Source organism: Leptosomus discolor, chromosome 5, assembly GCF_034619465.1.
Source record: "Leptosomus discolor isolate bLepDis1 chromosome 5, bLepDis1.hap2, whole genome shotgun sequence".
Lineage (NCBI taxonomy): Eukaryota > Metazoa > Chordata > Aves > Leptosomiformes > Leptosomidae > Leptosomus > Leptosomus discolor.
The window spans coordinates 12624388-12649441 of NC_141395.1; the positions used below are offsets into that span (position 1 = coordinate 12624388).

Below are 25054 nucleotides of genomic sequence, written 5' to 3' on the forward strand. Positions count from 1 at the left end.
CCTGTGACTTTCTAACAGTTCTGAACTCTCAAAAAATTGCATCTGATTTTAGAGGTTTTAGAGAAACCTGTGTCCATAATCACACGAGCTAAGCTTATATTCACTGGAACAAACTGTTCTTGCTAACACAGCATCAGCAGAAGTGTGAGCAAGGTCATAAAAATCATCAGCAGAATATCCAGTTTATTTCCTTGCTTCTCTTTTAAAAGCCTTCTCCACTGATTGAGTCATAAGGGCCTGTGCTGGGCAGAAGAGTTTCTTTCATGGAACAATAGTGTTTAATTCTCAAGGGCTTTACAAGTCTGAAGCCACCTCGTAATGTCACATAAAGTATCTCACTGGTAATAAATGCAGATGTTAGAACAAAATACAGCGTTATCCTAATGGCTTTTGTTGCAGCAGGGCCCAGCATGATCTCCTGCATAAAGAACATCATATTTCTGAAAAGCAATCTTCACGCTGCATCTCAATTAGTTTGAAAAGCGACATGTTGTTAATGCATTTTTATTTACAGGGCCATCAGCACTGTGGGCTTATGGAAATAACACAAGTGAGCTTTGCTGATGGTCATGTCCCAAGCCATTCCAACAGTAACGGCCTGTCTTTGGGGCTTTTCCGCTTACTTTATTCCCTCTCTGGTAGAAGCAGCTGATCTGGAAAGCCACATGAATATACTCCTAGTACACATAATCCCTTTAGTTCCCTACATGACTGTAATTGAACACATTGGCAGACTTTGTTTGTATTTAAACATTTTCATAGAAGGGAAAGTCATTCCAAGCTGATCGCTTTGTGAGGCCAAAAATTTCATTAGGAGCCATTTAAACAATTACAATAAACAAGAAAATCATTATTTGCTAGTACAGTTGTGCTATAAACACTGTAATTTATCTTCAAGGAACTCTTGGTCCCTAAAGAAATTTGTCTTTGTTTATGATAATAGCTACCACAAACTTACTTGAGTAAGAAAAAACCCCACGTATGGCTTTGTAATCCACTGTTAGGGTATTCTATTTGAAATTTAATTCAGAAGGACAGAAAGGTTTTTTAGGATTGAAGGGATTATTAGGTACTGTAATATCTAATAAGATTATAAAATGGAGGTGGTAGCTCACTATAATAGAAACCCACTAAAACACAGGAATATATTAAGACATAGGACCGGCAGGACTTCCCTGGCTATCAAATCCAGTCCCCAGGTACTGCAGGTAACTGGATCACACAATCCATTTAATGACTGTTGTGAGATTCATGTTAAAACTAGGTGTGGTTTTGTCCCTGTAATTTTTACAACCTCGCTATGTGGGTGGATAAAGAACGCCTAATTTATAGTCTAAATTATTCATGGCCAATTTGTACCCACTTGCTCACATGCCAAGATTGCATACCTTTAATATTTCCCCTACCTGCTGTATTTACAAAGAGTAATCAAACTGCATCTCCATCTTCATGGTTAAACGAGCTGCATACCCACACTTCCCTTGCATGAAAGGTCCTCCAGTTTCCTCCTCATCTTAGCAGCCCTTTTCTGTACCCATGATGTTAAAAATCCAGCTTTCTTTGTCATGATTGATCAGAATCATGCATTTTATTCCAAACAAAATCTTCTCAGGGTTTTATACAAGGCTGATCATACTTCCCTTGCTCTTCTGGAAATGTCTCTCCTATCGCATTTTAGGGTTTCAGTTGCCTTTTCCATGCCCACACCGCACTGGGGCAAACAGAAATCTTGCTGTGTCAGTGGTGGTTTCCTGCAGAATTTTTTCTGCTGCTAGCGCTCTTACTACTTCTGTGGCCTCGCTCTTCAAGGACATTCAGTTCTTGCTGTGGGATATTCTGAATTTTCTCTGCACTGATGATACCTTCTAACATTGTGACTTTGATACATTTTAATGATCAGGCACCTCTGTTTTCCAAATGGGTCATTAATGAAAATAATAATGATAATCAGTCTTAAGACTTACTTTTTTTAGGACCTCTGAATAATCCCTTTCAACACAGCTCAGCTTCTCATAACACCGTGCGTGCCTTGCAGCTCCTGTATAAATCTCAGACCTCTCCAGGTAGGAGATATAATTTTATACATGGCTCCTCATCAGCTACATTATTGAAGTCCAGGCAGTCAGATTTCCCTTCTGTGTCTAGCTAATTAATTACTGTATCAAAGAACGCTATTGAATTAGCCTGGTATTATCTAGCCTTAGTGAATGCCAATTCCATTCTATTCTGTTTTCCAGTGAGTGTCATAACTTCTATAATTCTCTCCTCCCACATTCTTTCCTAAAGCCTAACATAAAACGCTGATGTACACAAAGCAAAACATATTGTGCCTTTTGAGTGAAAGCCATGTTTTATTTGTCTTTGCTATAGATCACGTATTTTTGACGAGCAGGTAGGGTTGAGCAGCAGTCATAAATATATTGGATGCCTTGCTACATTCACTGGTAGAAATGCATATGCATCCTTTTTTATTCTAAATATGGCTAGTACCACTTTTTAAAAGGATTGGAATAGAAATTCAGCAGGCTGCTCTGACTGAGACAGGGCCCCACATGGAACAGGGTCTTTTCCCAAACAGGTTTGTAGTCCAACTCAAACACGACACAAAATCAGAGGACAATGTGTTCAGTGACTTGACTTGTAAGGTGATCACAGACATTGGGCATGGAAGAAATACAGGTTTTGAAGAACCAGGGAAGAGATGGGGAGGATTTGGCTGAGAGGTGCTGGATGATTGTTCCAGATAGAGATAAATTACACATGGTATTGTCTTCTTTGTGCTTAATTTTTACTTATGTTGTGGGCAGTACACAAATTGAAAGAAGACCTGGTAAGAAACTAAATCGAGACTTGAATTTCAAGTCCACTGCTGACCCACAGACTTCGCGTGTCCTTGGGCAAAATGCTTTCTCGTTTTTTTTTTTTTTTTTTCTTTCTCTTGCTGCCTCATCTGTAAAACAGAGATAACACTACTTCTTTTTTTTCCAACCTGACTATTTACATAATAAAAGCCTTTCCATGCATGACAGTCTCTTATATATTTGTACGGCATCTAGCATAACGACGACCTGGATCTTGGGACTACAATACAAACAATGCACAACAATTAAGATTATACATCCATCCAAAATACACCTAATGCACCTAATACTGCGGTACCTTGCTGAGAGACATGACTTCATCCCACAGTGAACTCTGCTTCTGTGACTTCTGCAGTCCCTCCTTTTGTTCTGCTCTCTTGCCTAAGGAAGGCTTTGGCAGAGAGGTGGGGTTTAGGCAAGTTAGGGGTCCTGTGGCTACCCTTTTACGGTCTCCTGCAGGTGGAAGGAGTGATGGACCCCAAAGTCCTAAGTGACCTGCCAGGAGCTGGGCAGCACCACACAGAGGCTCTGCATTTCTGCGGCAGCTCTTTCCGTGGCCCCATTCTCCTCCCGCATTACCGGGGAAGGTCTGCCCTGAAGGCAGCTTGTTCCTCTTTGAAAAGGGAAGAAAAAGGCTTGGGGAGGACTGCCTACCCACTGCAGGCCAGCCCAAGCACAGAGCTGTCCTTTCCCTCTTGGTAAACAAATCCTACGCTCTTGGAGAGGTCTCAGCCCATTCTGGGGATGCAATAGGAAATGTTGGACCTGATCACCCTGTTCCACGCTCGTGGGTGGGGTACAGTCATGTGTCCAGCAACCTGGAGCCTACAGGACGGGAGCTTCATTATCACGCTGCACATTCTCCTAAGAAATGTTATCTTGGGAGTTTACGCTCAGCTTCGAGAAAGACAGCTTCCCACGCCAGAATTCTTGGGAAGCGGGAAGCTCTTTCCCCATAACCTGTATGGCCAGAAGATAATGCCAAAATATTGCTCTCGTCGGAGATCAAGCTGGGTCTGCGCTGCGATTTCTCTGCATGCCGAGAGAAAGTAAAATGGAGGGTGCTTGGCTGGCCTGAGCTGGTGAGTCCAGGCTTGAGGCTGGGTTGGCTCTGCCGCTACTTGGCAGGAAGAGGAGAGAAAGCATGCATAAATTAGGAGCTCTTAAGGCCATTGCCTTGTTTGGTCCCAGAGTAACTGACTGAGGGCACTTAAGGTTTGCAGCAGTACAGCAGCCCCTCCCCAGAAGCAGGTGACATTTTTTAGTGCTTCCCTTGTGCTGGCACATACACTGTCACATCAATGTCATTGCACAGCACAGTCCTGGCTAAAAACCACAGCCATTTAAAAAACCCCTAACTTAATCCCCCCTCCCCCTTTCTCTTCACAAGTTTTTTACAAACAAAAAAGGACAAGAAGAGTGATGGCAAGTGGATTATTAATAATACACAGTTAGTAACTGATTAATTTGGTTTCACGTACTGTGCAAGGAAAATTGCATTGTGTTGTGGCTATTGTTGTTTTATGGGGACTGAGACTAGATATCAGGTGTCTGTTACAAATGTTAGGCACAAAATTAAACACCCACACATACTGAAAGGACCATTAACATGACAGGAAGAATTATTCATTTTGCAAGCAGAAAAATGACAAAGCAGAGGAGTGACAAATGCTGTGGATAAATCCAGAGCTCCAATTCAATGCATGGGATAAGGACCTCTTTTTTTTCTCCAAGTAAAGACTCCTAACTCTTGCAGTTTCTTACTTCTCCCTAATTTAGCTGTGCACATATTTGGCATTTGGAGTGTGACGGATTTACACATTTGCTACCAAATGAGCTGCAAGAGCTAATCAGCTCGCGCAGAATTGCACATATTAATGAAGAAGGCTCTTCTGCATGCCTGCGATGTAGACACCCACTTAACTGGGGCACCAGAGACTAGTTTGAAAAGATTTTGTTCACGTAGAAGCTTTTTTCCTATGATGAATGCTTGCAGGGAATCATGTGTTGCAGAGAGGGAGGGAGCAGTATCTGCAAAATCTGACTAAATGGTTCTCATTACTGAGTGATGGAAGAGCAATAGGAAAGATAATTTATTAGTGGCTCAAAGCTAATGAGAATAATTAGCACTATGATGCTTTCTAAGCAAACACAGAATAACTGTTCCTTTAGGAGCCCCATCTCCCTGCAAGAGTGGCGAGTGCTCTGGGCAGGAGGAGAAAGGGCTTCCTAGGGCAGGAATCTTACAAACCAAGGACCAGGTCTGGCAGCTGGGTGGAAACACCTGCCTTTAATTGTGGGCCAGCACTGGAGCTGCAATTCCCTACATTTTGGGCTAAAAGACCATCCTTTTTCTGTCCTCAAAACCAGCTACATCGGGCTGATGAATACACAGAGTTTACAGTTCAGCTTAACTCCTCAGAAACCAGAGCCTGGAAATCGCTGCCTTAGATACTGAGATTTTTTTGCAACTATGCATCATACAGTGCCTGCCAAAACCGTGGCAAAAGCCGAGGCAGTCGAGGGTGCTTCACAGGGACTATTTCAGCAGCGCTGGTCAGTCAGGCGTTCCAGGAGTCCTGGTTGCCAGCAGATAAAACGGCATTTGGAGTCATTTCCTTTGTAGAAACACCCAGATACCCTCCGTCCTTAATCGGTAAATAAAAGCAGGATGCACAGAGTAAGTGTAGCATCTTCTCATGACCAGCCAAAGAAAATAACGGGAGAGATTTTGGTTTCCCATCAGTTCCAGCACAGAGCAGTTATGTACACAACCGGATTAGCCAAAGGGCTGCACACCCGCCGTTCCAGGGGAGCCATGGAACGCGCAGGGATGCTGGGCTGCCAAAGGCAAGGGAAATGCCAGCGTTTGGCCCCAATGCTCAGCACCTGCTGAGAGAAGCTAATTTCCCCCCCGCTCTGTTTTCAGAATTTACTCCCGCAATCCCAGTGTACCATTACAGACCCGATCACACTAAAGTAAGCCTATTAAATTAAAATGAGGTGCACGTGGACAACAGTCCCCACTCCCCTGAGCGCTGTTTTGAGCAAATGGCTTGTTTCATAGTTTGTAAAATGCAGTTGGCAGGGGTTTAGTGTTATTCTAGGAAATCCATATTTTCTCGTAATATAGCACTATCAAGAAATAGGGAGAGTGATTTTGCCTTTTATTTTTTGAAAGGAAAACAGACTAAGAAAACACCTGTAGGCTAAGTTGCCAGGTCTTGACTTTTCTTTTGAAAAGCAGTTAGCCTCCAAAATCAAAATCGGCCATGAAGCAATTCCATCTGAAACAAGGCTCTGTCTGAAGCATTCTCTTAGAGCTTACTCATCATGGCAGTTACATCTGCTTTTTTACTCCCAAATTAAATGCTGTAAGAACATAAACCTTATTCCTCTAATCTTTTGTCACCATTAATATCAATCCATCTTTGTGGATGACTATTCAGAGAATTTTAAGTCAGCAAGATTCGAGGACCTATTTTGGTCTGGGTGGGAGTTTCCAAAAATTTCCAAGGCTGTTTGACCCAGCTGCAGCTAGTTAGGAGGGGTTTGGGGGTCAGTGGGGATGTCAGATCCAGAATGCAATTTTACAGGGGGAGGAAAGAGGAAATGGAGATTTGCTAGGCTGCTTTTCATGATTCAGATTGGAAGGCAAGTCTCTTCCAGTCTCTCCTGTAGGAGTTGCTCTAGTTTGAAGAAATAAAGACGTAGTTATTGGGTCAGAAATAGATGGAAAACTCTTTTACCACAGAAGCCAAATTATCCTCTCGGGTTGCAGGGGACTGGGATATAAGCTTATGCTCATCTTGGGACTCAGCCTGGGTCTCCCATATCCCGGAGTATTCACGCTCCTGAGATCTTGCCCAGGCTCCCTTTTCCCTCCTTTTGGTGGATGAAACAAATCCAACATCTCAGGCTCTTTCATTAGGTGAGGAAACCACTTCGTATCAAGCTGCTACTAGCCTGCCCAAAACACTCGGTCCTGCTACCCTTCGTCTCTTGGTCCAGCTACACAACAGGACAAGCACAGACCTGTGTGCTATCTGTATCTTGTTTAAGCCAATGCTGAGGAACAAAGTGATACCCAATCCTTGCTCTGCCTCTCCACTGTGTACACGTTTTCCCCCTCCTCAACACGAATTAATCTGCTTAGGGTTAACAGTGTAGCGGATGTCCAAGACCTTTGAATCACACCTTAAAAAAGCTGAAAGACCAAACCTGTAATTGCAAGAGCAGAATCTCTGAGTCACTGCAAATCATTAGTTATCAGCAATTAAATTTCTTGCTGATAAAAGATTCATGACTTGAAAGCCCAGATTACTTGCTTTTAACCGTGGCAGAAATTCCTATGTGGTTATGAACGCCTGAGCTACGCATCTACTAGGATGGGCTGGAAAGTCTGAATGTGTGAAGTGCCCAACTGTTTAATTACACAAAATAAGAGCTCTTACATATAACATACTTTTCGTTCACAGTTTGTAGAAAAAATTTGAAAAGCATTTCAATTTCAACTTGAGTGATACAAGTATAAACATAAACGGACTTCACTAGCAAATACAAACACCAATTTTTGCTTTACTGGAGGCAACAGAATTACAACAGTGTAACTGAGATCCAGACCTGGTCTACTCATTAAAAAGGCTTGGAAGCAAAGCTCCTAGCTCCTGGTACACTCTAGTTCACAGTAACTAAAGCTTTTGTCAGCCATTTGATGTAATCGTTTATGGTGCCCAAAACTGTATTTTTCAAAAACCATTCAGACTATAAACCAGATGAGTCATGACCCTGTAACAGAAGGTAAATTATTCTCAAATATTTTGTATTTGTGCATTAACACACGATTAGCCAAGAAAAAATGGATGTCCAAGTCCAAGAAGTAACTGACAAAAGACTGAAGGGAAAAACGAGAATCCTTAATTTTAATTTTATTATGGTGTAACCAGCTGTAAGGAATTACTGGTCTGAAGCACAGTATGCAATTGTCCTATCCTAAACATTTACTAAAGCCTATAATTCAGAATGATCCTGACAAGTGATGTCATCATTGGCAAGCTATGATTTTTTCTTTTTTTCTTTTTTTTTTTTTTTTTTAAGAAGTCTACATTTCTCAGCAATTAGCACAAACATAGGTACAGCCTATGCACAGACATGCTCAAGCATTTCTGGAGACTGTATTTGTTTAGTGCCAGCTGCTTTGACTTGGAGATCAAAAAAATATGCAGTAAGTTGTGGACTGATCATACTTGATCGATTGCTGGTAAGCAAAAGAATTCCTGTTTCACATCAGATGGCATCAATCTGTATTATTTCCTAAACACAGGGCAGAACGCCTGCTACTAATGCAAGGATAGCTTGAAAGAAAGAATTACCACGACCTTATGCAAAAGCACTAAACCCAATATGAAGTAACTTTGCTAACAGAAAAGAAAAAAAAAAACACCCCACAGTAAGAGACTTAATAAATTAAGCTACTTTCACACTAGGATATTATGTACTACCAGGCAGCTGATTTTTTGAGTGAAGAGACTCATCAGGTGTCTAATAAGAGAAGATACTTGGCACAGCTCCATCGCTGTTCAAATTGATGTCATGGTTAACAAGCTGGCTACCATACAAGGCCAATCAGGCTACTGGTATTCCAGATTACTCACTAATGGCTTCAGCAGCTTAACGAGTGCCAAACATACAGTGCCATTAATTGGGCAAGAGAGAAGTGGGGGAAAAATATTGAGAAAGGAGGCAAGATGCCATTCATCTCCTGAGCAGCACAGCACCGAGTTGTCCATTAGCACGGCCTCCACCACGGATCCAAACTAGCAAAAGAAAATGAGAGGCGGGCTGGGGAGCAAGAGGAAGGTTTCAGACCCAAGGCACAGTGCTTCACTCTAAAAGGCTGCTTTGTCCGGCCGTTGAGTGCCAAGGCAGACGGAGGCCGACCCTCGCCGCGCCGAGCGCCCCGTCGTACTGCCCAGCACACTTGGCACCGGGCTGTCCCCAGTAAGGGGTGCTGGGCACCCGTCCTGCATGCACTGGCTCTTCCTAAACCACCACCAGCTCCAGTCGTTCACCCAGCGGGGAAGAAGCTGAACAAGGCTGATTAATGATAAAAATACTTGTCTTTTTTCAGATTTATTTTTAGTTCAAAGTGAATCACAACTTCCTGCCCCTCCCTCTCCCCTCCTGTGAAGACATAAGTACCTCCAGATCAATGTCTTTTTTTTTTTTTTTTTTTTTTTTTTTTTAAGCATCAAGAGTGTAACACATTTCAACTGCTGCTAATACAGGTTTTACAGGGATGACTTTGTCAGAGAGATTGTTTATGCAACTCCTTGAAGAGCAAAAAGGAAAAATCCCACATACAAATACAGATAAACTTTTGGAATGTAAACATAATATACATAATTCCTGCATTATCAAAAGTATTATGCATTCATCAAAACAGCTGAACCTAACACTTTCCAACACGTACTTGACATGGCCGAATCATAATTTGAAGGGAGACTGTATACCCTATAAGGGTAACTGTATACCTCTATAAGATAATCACTCCCACCATAACTTACAGATGCATTTGACAACATTAATGCCAAAAAAGGAGGGTTTAGTTTATTTTTACCCATGCTCTGCTGATTTTTGATACTTGGCTTAATTCACTCAATACATTCTATGACAGTATGTAAACAGTCCTGATTTAAAGACCAGAGACTTAAATGAAATCAACAGATCTGGACTGGTCAATATTAATGTCTTCATTAACTCAGATACCTTATTTATCCCTGAGCACCTTAAAATTGTTCCCCTAAATCTCACTGAAGAACATGTAACTATTTCACAATAATGTAAAACTGCATTTGGATAAATCTGTCTTACAAGTCCCGTTTTCCTTCACTGGTTTAAAAAAAAAAACCAACAAACCAAAACCACAAATCAAAAGACATGTCCCCTCCCCTTTGTTTTTTACATATACTGCAATACCTTTAAAAAAAAAATTCACCCTATCAAACAACATCACCTACAGACACACTACAGACTACAAAAATATTGCATAGGAGTGTCAGTGGGCATAGTCTCACAACATGAGAGAAAATGCTAAGTCTTCTTTAAAACATTATGGCAACATTCTAATTTATTTTCCTTTTAAAAATCAAGTGGTTTCACTTTATTTCAAAATTGTACAAAATGGCCATGGCTGTTTATAAAAAAAAGTCTCTGTCTTGAGAATATGTGAAGTCTCAGGTGCATTAACAAAAGACCTGGAACCATTCACAGTGCAGCGGAAAGCTTCTTTTGAGGCAGAAACTACAATTCATCCTTCTTCTTTCCTACTCTTTCATGGTCTCTTTCTCTCAGGGTTCGCATGAAGGTAGTGAATCCAGACTCCTGGTTTTAAAGGAAGAAAAATATGGGTCATATTTTTACAAACAATCCAAAACGATGCATCAAGAACACTTTTAGTTTCTGTATCCCGCGGCAGGACATAAACTAAGGAGCAGTTATTGCTGCTGCGCTGCCTCATCGTGCAGCGCTCCGGTCCAGGGCTGCTCTGCTGCAGCGCAAGGGGGAAATATCCATACAGATTCCAGATGTCAAACTTTGAAGAGATGGGACAGAGAACAGAGAAATACCCCCTAAAACCCACTGGACATGGTAAAATCTGTCCCTAGAAGTGCCATTGATGCCTCTTTGTCGAAAACACTCAAAGACATTTTCAAGCCACAATTGTGTGTTTCATGGTCATTTTGAAAGCAGTTACTGGATCATTTGTTGGCTGTACGCACATTTACCGCTCTTCCTCATCCCTTAACAGTTTTGCTCATGGTCTTCTTCCTTTTCCACACATGCAGATGATGGGAATTACAATTTTTTTCAAGTTATTATCAAAATTATTGACAAACAATTTCAAACCTGGATGTCTAGATGCCGACCTCTGTATTTCAGCAACTTATGATTTCTGATTCTCTCAGGCTGTTGGACGCCAACAGTTTCTTTTCCAGGGAAAACTCTGAACACAACTCACAGGCATTTCAAAAGGCTCAGATAGGTGGAGGTGTGAACACCCGTGTTTGAACACAATGTCTACTGGCACGCCAACACTAACAGCTGTCTGGGCAAGTAACACTGATCCCACCCAATGTGACCATTTTTACTTTAAGCAATCCCAAAACACACCAGTCAAAACTGGCGATGAAGAGGGAAAACACAAAGAGGTAAAGAACAACAAACAGAAGTCAAAGTTTGACTTAAAAAAAAAAAAAACCCAAACCAAACCAAACAAAACAAAGCAAAACCAAACCCCAAAGCTGGGAAGCTTTTGAGAAGGCTGAAAACAAAACACTCTTCTAAAACCATTCACTATTCTTCAACTGAAAAAAAAAATAAAAATGAAGTGACAAGTTCTGGCCATGTGTCATCTGGAGACATCTGGCAATCCATAGCCCCCATGAAAGGACCCCAGTTTTCAAAGCTGTGTGTCTGGAAGTCATTTGAAGTACACTTGGGTCAGAGGGTGTCCTGACTCTTCCTTACTCAAGTTGCTTGGGGTGAAATGACCTAAAATCACTACTTAGGAACTGCAATTCCCGTGGAGGTGGGGAGGACCTCTTACCAGCTACTGCTGGGGGTCATGCTCTTCCCCATAGCCAGTGCTCCAGTGTGGGGTGGCAAGGAGCTGAGAGCTGCTGCTCTACTGGACATGGCTCCTGCTGTAGCATGTCATGTTGCTCCCACGGCAGATGACATCGCCGTTCTTCTTCCCCGCCCATGTGAAATGATGATACTGAACTAAATGCTCATGGACATCTACTATTTCATGCCAGAACTGGGAACAGAAAACAAGTCCCCTGTCTCCCACTGCAAAAGAAATCTCAGGAGAGAGCAAAGTAGGAGGTGGTTGGCCAAGGTGGTTCAAAAGCTGTTGTCATGCTGATGAGAAGTCCTTTAACAGAGCAATCCCTCGTTACTGAAACAGATTTGTGAACAGACCTGGAAACTCCATGCAAAGCACTGTGCTAAGCGCTGCCCCCAGCGTTACCATGACAGGAGATAACAAAACCTAATTTGACGCTGCGCAAGCAGAAGACCGTAGGTCCCAGAAGAGGTAGAGGGGGAACACAGTGGCCAGCAGCAAAGAGATTGTGATGTTCTTGTTGGGTCATTTAATTCTACCCAAGAAAGGGTTGGCTGCACATCGGGGATTAGTCAGTCCACTTTCCAGCACAGGGATAATCATCTCCCAACTGCTGTGGCCTCGGAGCACTCCTGTCTTGCTAAATTCTTTTTATCAGCCACCACAGATCCTTCCTTTCATATATCATTTCTGTAAGTACGGGTTAGAAATACAAAAATTGCAGCAGAAATTTTACCTAATTGTTGGCTACTGCACCCATCTTTACTTTTAAGAAAAGATCCTCAAATGGAAATAAACACAGTATCCATAACAACGCCTGGATCAGCACCATAAAATGGTAATTACTGGGGTCCTAATGCTGGAGAAAACTGGGAGGCAAAGCTCCATGAAGACTTCCCTAAGATCCTGACTGACAAAGAACCTCAGAATTTGGCTTTTTTCTTCATGCTTCTCTATAATTTGGAGAGCTGTAATAGCAGCGATAACTTTCAGGGAAGGCTCTCTTATCAAAATCACTGGATGGCTTGAAGAGCCCAAATTTTTCTTGCAGACCCTAGCTTCTCCAGGCAATCAATCACTGCTGAGGAGTAACCTCCCTCTAGGAGGTTATGACGAAGAATGCACACAAATAATTGGATTGCTCCCTTATTTTCAGGCACTTTACAACCACAGAAGGCATCATGCCATTTCTGCCTCTTGTACTCGTAGCATATAATTAGCTGGCCACAGAAGGACAAAAGAACGAAACTTCAGCCCGTGGGCTAGATGGCACAATCAGTCTTTCCATCCTGAGCTCCAGGAATGAATCTGACTCGGGGAGAACGAGATATTTAATTTCCCCTAGTCTCCAAAGGACAGCTTTGTCCCTGCTGTAAAACCAATGGTCTGTCACCGTTTGGCAGCCTGGTGGACCTGTAACATGTTTGCAGGATACATGTGATCCAGATCTAGAACTGACAAGAGTAAGTTCTGTATTTTCTGGCATTTCTGCACCTAGCAGCAGCCCCTGCAATAAACCCTTCACTTTCACTCAGTCCAAACTCACTTGCAGACTTCAATTTACAGAATAAAATATACAACAAAGCATTACCAAGTCTACTCCTTTTTCCTCTTCTCACGTTCCTAAAATAGACCAAGTAAGTTCCTAATGCAGAGATACAGAGGGGTGTGGTACACAATGATTCATCCGCGTAAGACAGGTAACAGAAGCAGTTAAACGTTCTTTCAGTGTGATAAAAATTTACCCCACAGTTTTCATTTGCAAGGCAGTACAGGCAGAGGAGACCTTCCTCTCTGTACCAGGTGATGACTCTTGCTTTCACTTACCCCTCTTTCTCCAGTATATTTCTCCACAAATTTCCCGTAGTTGTAATAGTTGAAGGTGGGGTAGCCGTCAACCCCCTCCTGCTTACACAGGTCATGATTCTGTTCTTTGGCACAGTCCACTGCAGCGTAGGCAATCTGAAATGCAAGAGGTCAGCATGAGGCAGGAGAAGACAAAGTAAGACTCCACTTCGTGGTTATGCTGCTGCAGCTTAGATTAACAGGAGGAGAGACCCAAGGCTTCTGCCAAAAATGCAATAGCTTTTTTAACGGCTGAGCTGTGGAGGAAGATCAGAGGGTGGTCATCAGGTCAAGCCACAGGAATGGAAGAGCAGAAGCCTGTCCCTCCCAATGACATGCTGCGCAGGCAGCACCTGGCCTACGCAGCTGCAAGGCAGTTCAACGCACAGAGCAGAAAATCACCTTCCTCGCCTCCCCGCTGAGCACCACATTAGACTCCAAACGGGAAATCCAGAGGCTGTTAGTAAACCCAAGTCCAAGCGCAGTGGTCACAGCTCTGTCATGCTGCAGTATTTTGGTTTTAAGTGATGAGCAGTGACAGGGGGACTGAGAACATTAACGACCCACCTAACCCAACCTCCTTCCTGTGGCATGGCTAGTGCTTGGAAAAGTTACCTTTTCTGTTCTTGGACAAACATGGCTGGTCACTTATGCAGGCTATTAATAGATTAATGATTTCTACCCCAAATAGCTTTTGTAAATGCCATTCAGTTCTCCCAAGGTCAAATGGATGGGTGAGAGGCCAAAGCAACGTCTACCAATTAAAGCACACAGAGAAGAAGGTTGCTTCCTTGCAACCTCAGCCTGGGTTCATGTTTCTTTTCCTGTCTTTTTTCAGTCTATCCTTTAAGGCAGGGACTGTACGCCATGTGCAGCCATTAGCAAAGTGGGCTTTAATTCCTTTTGAAACCTCTAGATGCTACTGTCACACAAACAAACGCTGAGTAGGGAACAGCCTGCCGTGCTCTCAGCCTGCTGGCAGTGGAGCAGCACCCTCCGTCCCTGCCTGCTTCAGCACAGGCAGAGCAAGGAAGCGCAACCTCACAGCCCTGGAGCATCAGCTCAGGCTAACCCGAGTTTAGAGCATTTGACATTTGAAACCTGAATCTGTGAAGTACTGAGGAGGGGCTGCGCTTAACATCTCTGATGTTGAAACAAAATATAATTCATAGGCTTCTACTTGAAGAAGCCAAGCCCTCTGCTGTGATTTCACACTGACTGCTCCCGCGAGCGGCAGTTCTGGCTCTGAACGGACAGGCCTGCCTTCACAGCCCCTTACCTGCTCTGCTGAAGAGCAAGCGGGTTTAAGTACAAGCGACGTAAAACCCCAAACAAATTAGAGGAACGATTTTTGCAATTGTGGGCTACAGTGTGTCGAGTACTAATTTCATAGCAGACACATCTTAACTTGAAATTTCCGTTCCTCAAGCCGCCTTTAAACAATCTGATCAAAATACCTTTTGCTTGCATGACTTTAGGGTTGCAGTTGAACTGTTCTTCCATAATTAAAAGATCACTTAATATTCCACAGTGCCCTCCAGTTTCATGGTGACACTGTCAAAACGAGAAAACCTGATCTCATTATCCTAGCAGTAATTAAAGAGACTGGCAAAGCCAACTTCAGTTAATTTGCTTGTTTTGTTCTGGCTTTGAAAGCCTGACAAGACAATACTCAGTAAGATCTCGCTTGGGTCTATCTCAGATGGAAAGCACTATATAAACTGAGCAGTGTTCTTACCTTAAATATTTGGTTTCTGTTTTCCCATTTTAAACATTAATAAGGCTATTACAGAAAAAGGACTCTTGAGAGCTGTTAAAAACACGTATGATCACACTTTTTCTTTTTTTCTTTTGGTAAACAGAAAGACTCCTACTCATTCAGGGCCAGTTAAAATGAAAGGTTAGGAATAATACACTGCAAAAGAGTTTAATCTAAGTATTTATGCCTTCCTGACCTTACCAGCCAGTGAAAATTTAGAGCCCTGTTGGCTACTTCTGTGTAAAGGAAAGCTTACAATAGAGACAAACATTTATTTCATGTCACAGTATTAATGTAGAAAGAATACTGGAACTCCTGGTTCCCTGAAAACAGGAAGGATAAATAAAACCTTTTTTTTCTTACTGCCATAACTATCACACAGGGAGAGATTACAGCCAGAAAAAGGGGAAGGTGCATGTGCATTCATCCAGATTGTAGTAGCTGGTCTGAGGCATGAAACTGTAGTCACTGATGACCCACCTGCTCTTAGGTTGTGTCTTGGAGATTAAGAAAACTAAGTTTTAGTACATTGGAAGGAAGAGAAGCCCTCTTTATCTGTAGCTCTTTGGAAACATCTAGACTGGCTTTGATTGGAGCAGAGAGCCCCATTTCATTTACAAAAGACTTTTTCAAGAATAGCCCCCGGTGAGGAAACGGTGCAGTGGAGGCACGCCACTACAAGCCACAGTTAACCCTGTTCAGCACATCTTCACTTGTTGCCTCAAAGCAGATGACTGATAGACTATAAGGAGGTGACTTCTGAAAGAAATGCTGAGTAGTCTGCTTGAGATACAGCTTTCCTCTACAGCACATGGAAATCTAAGCCGGTCCATCTGCGCATTTGCTGTGCATTGAAACAACGCACAAAGATCCCAGTCTCAGTCTGGCTGCAACAGTCACATCACCCTACTGCTATGCCTAATCTAACAGATCTAATGGTGAGGGACACGCACATCTGGAGGACGTGTCCATGGTCCATCACTCTCTGAAATGCTCCTGGTGCAAGCTCCCACACAGCCCCACGGACTTGCCGCTGCTCCTGCACACGTCATTCTGAGCGCAGCTCTTCAGAAACTACATTCCCGTTCGGTTATTTTTACAGCCAGTGAGAGAAGAGAAATGGCAATCTTCAAAAGCCTTGTAACTCATACAGACCTGAGCAAAATTTCATAGAGAGACATCCAATTCCCAAGACTGTATCTGAGGCTGCATTTCAAATGCCTGCTGCCAACAGTAGCTGAGTAAGAGTACTTAGGAGAGCTTGAGTGATTACTTTAGAGTGGAAATGTTAAAGCAGCCTAAATATAGAGGTTGCTACCATCTCTATGCACTCATTACCATAGCATCACAGTCCTAATTGTCTTGCCTGTCTCACAGCGGAAGATCAAATATAGTGCACTGCAAGAAGAGAAAAGTAATGCTGAAAAACACTTGTAGCAAAACTCACCTCTGGACTGAGGACCAATTCCAATCTCAATTCTATCAACTTCAAACAAATGAACTCCAAGACATACTGGAATTTCAGCAAACAGCATCGATGCCCTTTGCTTTGCTCTGTTTGTGTTTTCATGGACTGTGAATATTAAACCCCATTTCTGGTAGAGGAGTCTCCTACAGCAGTTTTCAGTTAGGGTGAATTACTTAATGACTAAAGGCTGCACATAAAATGATGCAGCCCACAAAAAGAAAGGCTTTGCTTGAGTCCTGGCTCAAGTAAGCAGTGATACATTGCAGGGAGGTTTCCTTCTCAGTCTCAACCTTCTTAGCAACAACGATCAGGTTTTCTGCATTGCTAAAGAAGAAAACTGAGTCAGGAAAAATAACAACTGAAAAAACCTCTATCAAAATGTGGTTAAAGACTTCTGGAGAAAATTACTCTCACAAATGATCTTTGTATTCAACTACCAGAGCCAAGTTACATGGAAGATCACTGGAAAGCATAGGTTAGCAAGACCTATATGCTTTGCCTTATAAAAAGACTAACCAGAAATTTCAGACAGATGAAGCATAAGACATCCCCGATATGCATCCAGGAGCCAAGACACTTGGCATCATCTCCCATGAACTCCCTCTCATCAAGAGGGAAAAACCCCTCTAAAAATCTGTGAGAGCAAGAAATTCTCCTAACACTGGTGTTAAGACTTCTGTGTGCATATATACATATATATGTCCATTATGGAAAACCCCAGCCTAACAGCTTTCAGAAGACAAGATTGATTTTATGGAGTTTTTGATTGTTAGGGCTAAAATTTAATTTCTTGAGCTTTCCTAACTTCACTCTAACCAGAGGGAAAAATCCACTGAAAAAACATTTCAAGAAAAAAACCAAACCCTGAGTGCTATATCTGCAACATGCACAGAACTCCACAGGGTTATGGATTCTCCACAACCCAAAACAGCGCTGCCTTGGATATTGACAATACATCATTATGTACAAGTTCTCTCTCCAGAGGCAATGCCGTTCAGGTTTATCACCATCCTGTTCGGTAGCTGTAGCAGGAATAGAGCAGTTATCAAATGAAAAGATAGTCAATCAGTGACTGTGGACCCCAGAGGAAGTTCCTTGAGTGCATCCAGCTTTCTTAATGACATTGGTAGTTCCTCACAACTGGTACGCAGCTTACAATAATTAATAATACCAGGTTAGTATGCATAATAATAATGCATAATTATGCACAATAATAATAAAAATTTACAAATACTATCAGATTAGTATGCATTTCTCCTTTATTCCATCGTTAGTATAGTCAGTTTAACACAACTCTAGCAACATCTGGGACTGGAAAACATCTTTATCTGAAAAGAGAAGTCCCACAGCAACATTTCATGGTTTTACCAAAGAAGTGTGAGCTTAACTACAGAGTTGCAAACTTAACTCTGCACGGCATTACTAGACTGTGAGCAAAGTATGACCAGTTCTGAACAGCTCTTAAAAAAAGGAAGTAGAGCATGGCATATTGCTCAGATGAAGTGGTCTGATCATCAACACCAAGCTGTTGCAAAAATCAGAACTTTTCATTTAGCTGCTTAAATGGAAGTGGAGCTATGCTGAAAATGTGACCATTGATCTCCCTGTGCCTCACCTGTAACAGAAAGATGATGCCTTATTTTTTTTTTTTACAGCATGTTAGAAGGAAAAACAATTACTTGCAGTACCATCTAATCACACATCAGGAATCACAGTTCCCTTCCAACAGAATTACGAAGCAACTTTTTGCTCTGGAGGGATCTTGCAGGTAAGGAACACAATTACACCCAACGGTTCACACAGATGTGTAGAAAATTGAAAGTGGGATCCCTTGACCTTCCAGGTAACTCCTCCTTTCTATTCTTAAACCTCTTTCATTTTAACAGTTTGTCTCCCAGTCACCATATGATGACTAGTAAAAATTAGTAAAAATACCCCCTGCAATCTTAGTTGCTCTCCTGTTAAAATATGTACTGCCACACACTGGTTTATTGATTCAAGGAAATAAATCTCTGCTTGAGCTAATATTGACTTCTGTTATGAAAATGGAAGTGAATAACTAACTGAATATTGATTTGAGAGAGGAATGATATACGATAAGCTTAAAAAAAAATTAAAATAAAAGTAAAATTGCAGCATGGAAAAGAATGCTTCCAAGCAACATTTTTAAAGCATAGTCAATTCCAGATGAAAATTACCTGATTATTAGGAAAAAAAAGTCTGTGGTTACCAAATGCCTTAAAAACACCTATGAGTAAGACAAAAGCATATTGTTCTTTACGATTACTCCATACGTTTCTATTTATATTACCTGTTCTAGATCCTAACAGCAGTTACAAGCTGGCCTGCTACAGCTTGTTGCAATTCAGCTCCTGTTCTCCATGTGAAAGGCCTTGCAAATGGATGAGTCATTATTAGCTGCCCTGATGTGCCATACCAGAATTATCACAGCTGCAATTCATCAGCTATTCCCACAGCAGCCCTATTTGCAAAGGGAGGATCCATTAGTAGCGTCCTGGTTTGAGCTAAAACAGAACTAATTCTGTTCAGTGATTTTGCTTTTCAGTTAAGTCTCTTCTAAGTGACTGCACTTGCTGAAATCAACAGCATGTCTTTCCAGACAGTGTCTGCTTCTAGCAGTGACAGTGCTTGATGTCTGTAGCTAACACCAAGACAGGATGCAGAAAGGCTCTTGCTTATACTTGCTCCTATGGGAACCAAGGTCACTGCTAAATCTTGTGCCCCATGTTGGTGTCCCGGAAGTGAAAAGGGTCACAAACACGTAAAAAGGTCACACCTGCGGGGAGGAGCGAACCAGACAGGTGACCCAAACCTGACCAACTAAGTATTCCATCCAGATACGTCATGTTCAGTATAAAGCTGAGGGATCACGAGAGTCAAGCTCTCTTCTTCGATGGCCGACACCCGAGGAGGACTCCGTCCGTTCGTCTGTCTTCAATCCCGACCCGTGCGCTCCTGCACCCGGTTCCTGTCTGCTGCTGAGTCAAGCCTGCGACTTCCCCAGCGCCAGCTCGGCAGTGTCAGCGGTGACATATAGTCATCAGGGGGTTGGGCAGTATTGGTTTTGCATGTATTTCAATATTTTCTTAAGTTAATAATCTTTTCTTTTATTGTTATTGTTTCATTAAAGCTGTTTCATTAAAGTTTTCTTTTCCAAACCATAAAGTCTCTCTTCCTTGTTCTCTCTCCATTCCCCTCCTAGGAGGGGAGAGGGGTTAATAGAGAGCGTCTGTCATTCGGTAGTGGCCGACCCAGCCTCAACCCTTGACAAGTAGGCACCATGATGTACAGTGCTAGCAACACCATATTTCATGAGTCTAATTAAAAATAAATTTGAAACGTGCTTTTTAAGCAAATAGGGATCATATTCTTGGCCAAACTAAAATATTAACTCCTTTGGATAACTGTACAGTGATTTGGGTGGTGTAATGATTTTAAACCTTGGTTCAAACCATGGTTCACAATACACATTGGGGACTGACCAGTTTCACTGCTGTCTTGCAGCCCCCCCACTCACCCCATTAGCGGCACCCTTTCCAGCAATCTCTGCCACAGCTGCTTCTGTACAAACTCACTCAGAACCCAGCTGCAGTGCTCTGATTTGGGTCAGTGCATCCATAAAGGAACAGTCTTCTGTGAAAATGGAGAAGACTGGTCAAACAGCAGCCCCTTTGGGGGAGTTCCAGAGATTTGTTACTGAGAGGCCTTGAGGAGTCAAGAGCTTTCCTTCAGCAAATCCAAACCAGAGCATCACAAATCAGTTCCTTAAAGCTGAACTTTAGGATCAGCCAAAAGGCAAAACGCAGATTTTTTTAAGATTTAGTTGGTGCCCTTTCAAGAGTCTCTGGAGCAGTTAGTGAACATGCCTTCCTGCTCTTCAATCTGTTCAGCAAAGTGGCAATCCTCACATTCGCATTTTCTGACATACACTGGCCATGCCAAAACTCGAGCTGTGGAGCACAGGCCAAAGGCTCTCCCCCGGCAGCTGTAGGCAAAGACCACAGTGCCCCAAGACAAGAAGGCTCCAGATGGCTTTTTTTTTTTTTTTATTAAACTGTTCCCCTTTTTTTTTCCTTCTTTTTAAATAACTAAAAGCAATATGCTAACTGCTTCACTGGACTAGCCTCTCCACTGATCTGGTCTTACTGGCATTGAATTTCTCCAGGTACATGGAAAGACGCAGAGGCTCTGGTTTATGGGTTACACCCAGAGCTGTGTTTTGCAATAGCCACACGACTGCCCTAGGCAAGCGAGCAGGCTTGGGGTTTCTGCTAAAACCACCAGCAGTGATGTGGCCAACAAGAACTGACATTTGGGGCCAATGTTCCAAGCATCTCGTTTTTAAACTCCAACTCCAGCAGTGCAGATGATGAAAAAGTACACAGCATTACACACAGCCCCAGGGGTGCATGTGCCAAAACCGCCCCCTTACAGTGACTCTGCAGAGCCAAAGACACGTATTTCACAGCTTCAAGCTCTGCTCATCTTCAAAATTCCAAAGTAAAGACTCAAAGTCTCCCAAAGGATACCTTTTAAGATACCATTTATAACCAATTCAAGGCTGGAATGTTTTTGATTGTTCTTTGGATTCTGCAGAATTAAATGTTTAATTAAAGACCACCCCTATTGAAAAGAAGATACAGTTTAAATGCTACCATACTCCGTTAAAGCGAAAAAAACCTTTCTCCAGAGGAAAAAAAAAAGACACTACTACAGACTAAAAATGAAAATTAGTAATCTTTCCCTACTTTTGAAAGAAGAAGTACTTCTTCCCTCTTAAGCAGTAATTTTACAGAAGTTTGAAACCCTACAGAACTATGAATTAGACAAAGTTTGAAGGCTCAGCCCAGTTTGAAACATGGGCATATGCCCAGTGCTCCTTGTGGGAACAGCCATGTGCCCTTCTGAAGTCTTAAACAGGCTTATTTTCTCTTCCGCAAGGGCACAAACTGGCAGCAAGAAGCACCTTGGCAGGTTATGGCTGTACACAATTAAACAGGGGTCCTCAGATAATCAATCCCTGGCACTTTCATAGGTCACTGGGGTGGAATAACATCATTTTCCCTAACTGCACACACCTCTTTGAAACCATACCAGCCTTAATACTCCCTACTGGCTCTCCTGTTCCAACTCATTACATTTTATACCTCTCCACTTCAGCCTCAGACTGAAGTCAAGAGCTGCAACTGTCAATCACTGCTGTGCTCTTCGAGTCCTTTCATAACCTGCAGTCTGAACCGAAAGCTTCCCAAGCTTGCACTTACCACCACCACCACGTCCAATAAACTGTGCCATGATTCGGATTGCTGTTAACACATCCTGGGGCTCTAATAAGCAAGTTTCACATTGTTTGGTTCATTTGCTTCATTTCCTCCGACTGAAATTTTAATGAGTTTAGGAAAGAGAGGCTTCGCTGGGAACTACCACAAAAGTAGGAAAACAAGCATACTTTCTCAGAGATCTTGGAAACACACAAGTAATCGAAAGGGATCTGAGCACACAAATTTACAGCAGTAAGAGAACTGAAAGGTGCATGCCTCCTAATCTTCTGTGTGCCAGAGGGCGTAAGTGATGGACTCCTAATTTTACGCAGTCAGTGACACAGGAATGATTTGTTTCTTGTCAATCTGATGCATCTTCTGTGAGTTACAGAAAAGGTGAGACAAAAAGGAAAAAAAAACCCACAACATAAATTCTTCTGTTATGGTAGCAGGCAGATTAACAGGGGTGTAACTGTTACAAAATTACCTCTTCATTTAGAATAGAATACAGAATACAATGGACTATTTCAGTTGGAAGAGACCTACCACCACCATCTAGACCAACTGCCTGACCAATTCAGGGCTGACCAAGAGCTGAAGCATGTTGTTAAGGGCACTGTCCAAATGCCTCTTAAGCACTGACAGGCTTGGGGCACTGACCACCTCTCTAGGAAGCCTGTTCCAGTGTTTGACCACCCTCCTGGTAAAGAAATGCTTCCTAATGTCCAGTCTAAACCTCCCCTGGTGCAGCTTTGGACCACTGCCAGGCGTCCTGTCACTGGAACCCAGGGAGAAGAGCTCAGCACCTCCCTCTCCACTTCCCCTCCTCAGGAAACTGTAAAGAGCAATTTCCCCTATTGCTAAATCTTTTTGATGCCACACCTAAACACAAAGCAATTGTGTTGGAACAAATTCGGAGAATAAAATATGGTTCACTCAAAGACAATAAGCAGGTTTCTAGCTGGTTACCTGGTTAAATCCAGTGGCTCAGGTGGTTTTTTTTTTAATCCCAGATACGCACACAGTCGGTTAAAATGGTTCAGATGATGCAACGAAATTAACAGGTGTACTTCAGCCATCAGATGTATTTTCAAGGCAAAAGCACGAGGGTCCTAGAAGGCCCAACATCCTGGACTCATGTCAGCCAACTTACGGAAATATATTATATTTACGCTATGCAAGCAAAGATTAGTTATATGATTGAGGTCTTCAGAACTGCCACACACAACTTCTGGTTTCTCCACATGCACTCCAAGGGCTGACAAAGTTGAAGGTGAATAGAGATGATGTAAATTATCTTTTATTAATCTTTCAATGAGAAAGAATGTGTTTTGCTTCAAAGAAAAGAACTGTTACGCAAAGAATTAAACAGCGAAAAACAACAAATTAAGGAAAACATCATAGGTTAAAAGTGTAACTCAGCTTGAGCAAAAAAGATACAACCCCTAAGATGCAGATACATTTCTATTAGTGTAACAGCAATTTTATCTACAAGCCTACCACCTTATCAATAAGCAAAGCCTATAAAGTACAAATGGGGAAAAACATTCTAAATATCTCAGAAATAAGTAACAGTAAGTTACCTTTCGATCTTCTTTAAAGACTTCAGCAGCAGTTGTAAAATGTGGAATGGCATTTTTACAGTGGGGACACCCTGTTTGACACAGAAAAAAACCCAGCATAAACATTAGTTGTAAATAAGAAACTGGGACAAACTCAAGACAAAAGGTGAATTAGTGGAAAATTTCTATTAAAACCAACTCTAAACCAGAGTTCTCCAGTTCTGGGAAGAGCAGGACAAGGCATCTGTAGACCATGTGTCAGCTACGTGAACTTAAGCATGTGTTTAAAATCCCTCTGACTTCAAGCAGTTTAAGTGTATACTTATAGTTACACGACATCCCCTACAGGGACCACGGTGCAGGAGGCCTTTCTCTATCGCCAGTCCCTTAAGAGCATTTTAGGATCGCTAGCCACAAACAGACAAAGCATTTCCCTGCTGCTACACCTCCTCGTGGTACTACCACTTAGGTTATTACTGCAGTTGCCACAGATACCAGCTATGTTTGGACACGGGAATAAAGACAGCACAGTCGTGAACAGGAGGAGGTTGGAAGTTGGAAAGAAAGTTGCTGGGAGCGTTTAGAAGTGTTTGGGAATTGCCTGTGTCAGAGCCCAGACATCAGGAACATAAGGGAGGGGAAGAGAAGCAAGTCCAACAGGCTACACATCTTTCACGTACGGAGAGCAGAGGTCCAGCCCCAGGTTAGGATGACTGCTGCTGGCCTTCCTGGAGACCCTCCTCCTGCTCACCACAAACAGGCAACACCAGAAGAGTTTTACAGACACAGCACACAAGAACCCCACAGCTTTGTGCAGGAGATGGGCTGATAGTTGCTTGTATCACCGCAGCATTGAACAAAAGGCCAGTTCATCCCTTGCTTAAACATACACTAAATTTACTCAAACATTTCAGAAGCCACAGAAAGGAAACAAGAACTGTTCTCTCAATTCAAGATTCAGATATGAGTGTTCTTAATTTGGAAGCAATGCTTATTGTCTACTATCAATCTAAACTACTCTCAAAGTATTAATACTAAGTAAGGCTTTAAAAAGGAAAGTACCTGCATATGTGTAACAAATTCTTTTGAACACAGCATAAAGAGGTTGTTCCCGAGCAAAGACTCAGGACACTGTGTTTTACTTAGATGCAGGGAAAAAAAGAATGACACACTTCTGTCAAGCCTGTATAATGCTAGCAAAGGCAAAAGAGTTCATCCTGGTATTATCTGTAGAGAGGAACAGAACAGAGCACAGGTGAGTTGCTCACTAGCTCCAATCACAGCTTATGCTACTGTTGTTTACCAATATTGTACAATGATGAACAAGTGGCTGTGTTACTTTCAAGTCAGTACTGAACAAATGCCCTCTTAGGAGGCTTGTAGCCACCCTCTCATAAAGTGCACTCACTCTTTCAGCTGACAAGAAAAAGAGTGTCTGCATAAACACTGCACACCCCTTTCCACATAAGAAAGGCTGCACATCCCTTTCACCTTCACCAAAATGCAATTTCATTGCTTACATGCATTGTTTTGAATTTTAGAGTATTTTTTTCCTTCAGAATAGGATTTTGAAAGCACTGCAATGCCATGCGTGTGTAAATTCACTAAGAGTCTATGCAGTAACTAAGAATATCGAAAAGTCAAGGGG

The 25054-nt window shown here is 42.3% G+C and overlaps 1 protein-coding gene across 1 annotated transcript in view; it reads right to left on the bottom strand.

Annotated features, from left to right (window-relative positions):
* Positions 1-10163: 10163 nt before the first annotated feature.
* Positions 10164-25054, bottom strand: part of PDIA5 (protein disulfide isomerase family A member 5) — a 104395-nt gene continuing 89504 nt past the window's right edge. The window contains exons 15-17 of the mRNA XM_086465510.1: positions 23428-23498; positions 13318-13452; positions 10164-10244 (exon numbers count right to left, since the gene is read on the bottom strand). Of these exons, the coding sequence (XP_086321636.1) occupies positions 10164-10244; positions 13318-13452; positions 23428-23498 (287 nt within the window). The remainder of the gene's footprint in view (positions 10245-13317; positions 13453-23427; positions 23499-25054) is intronic.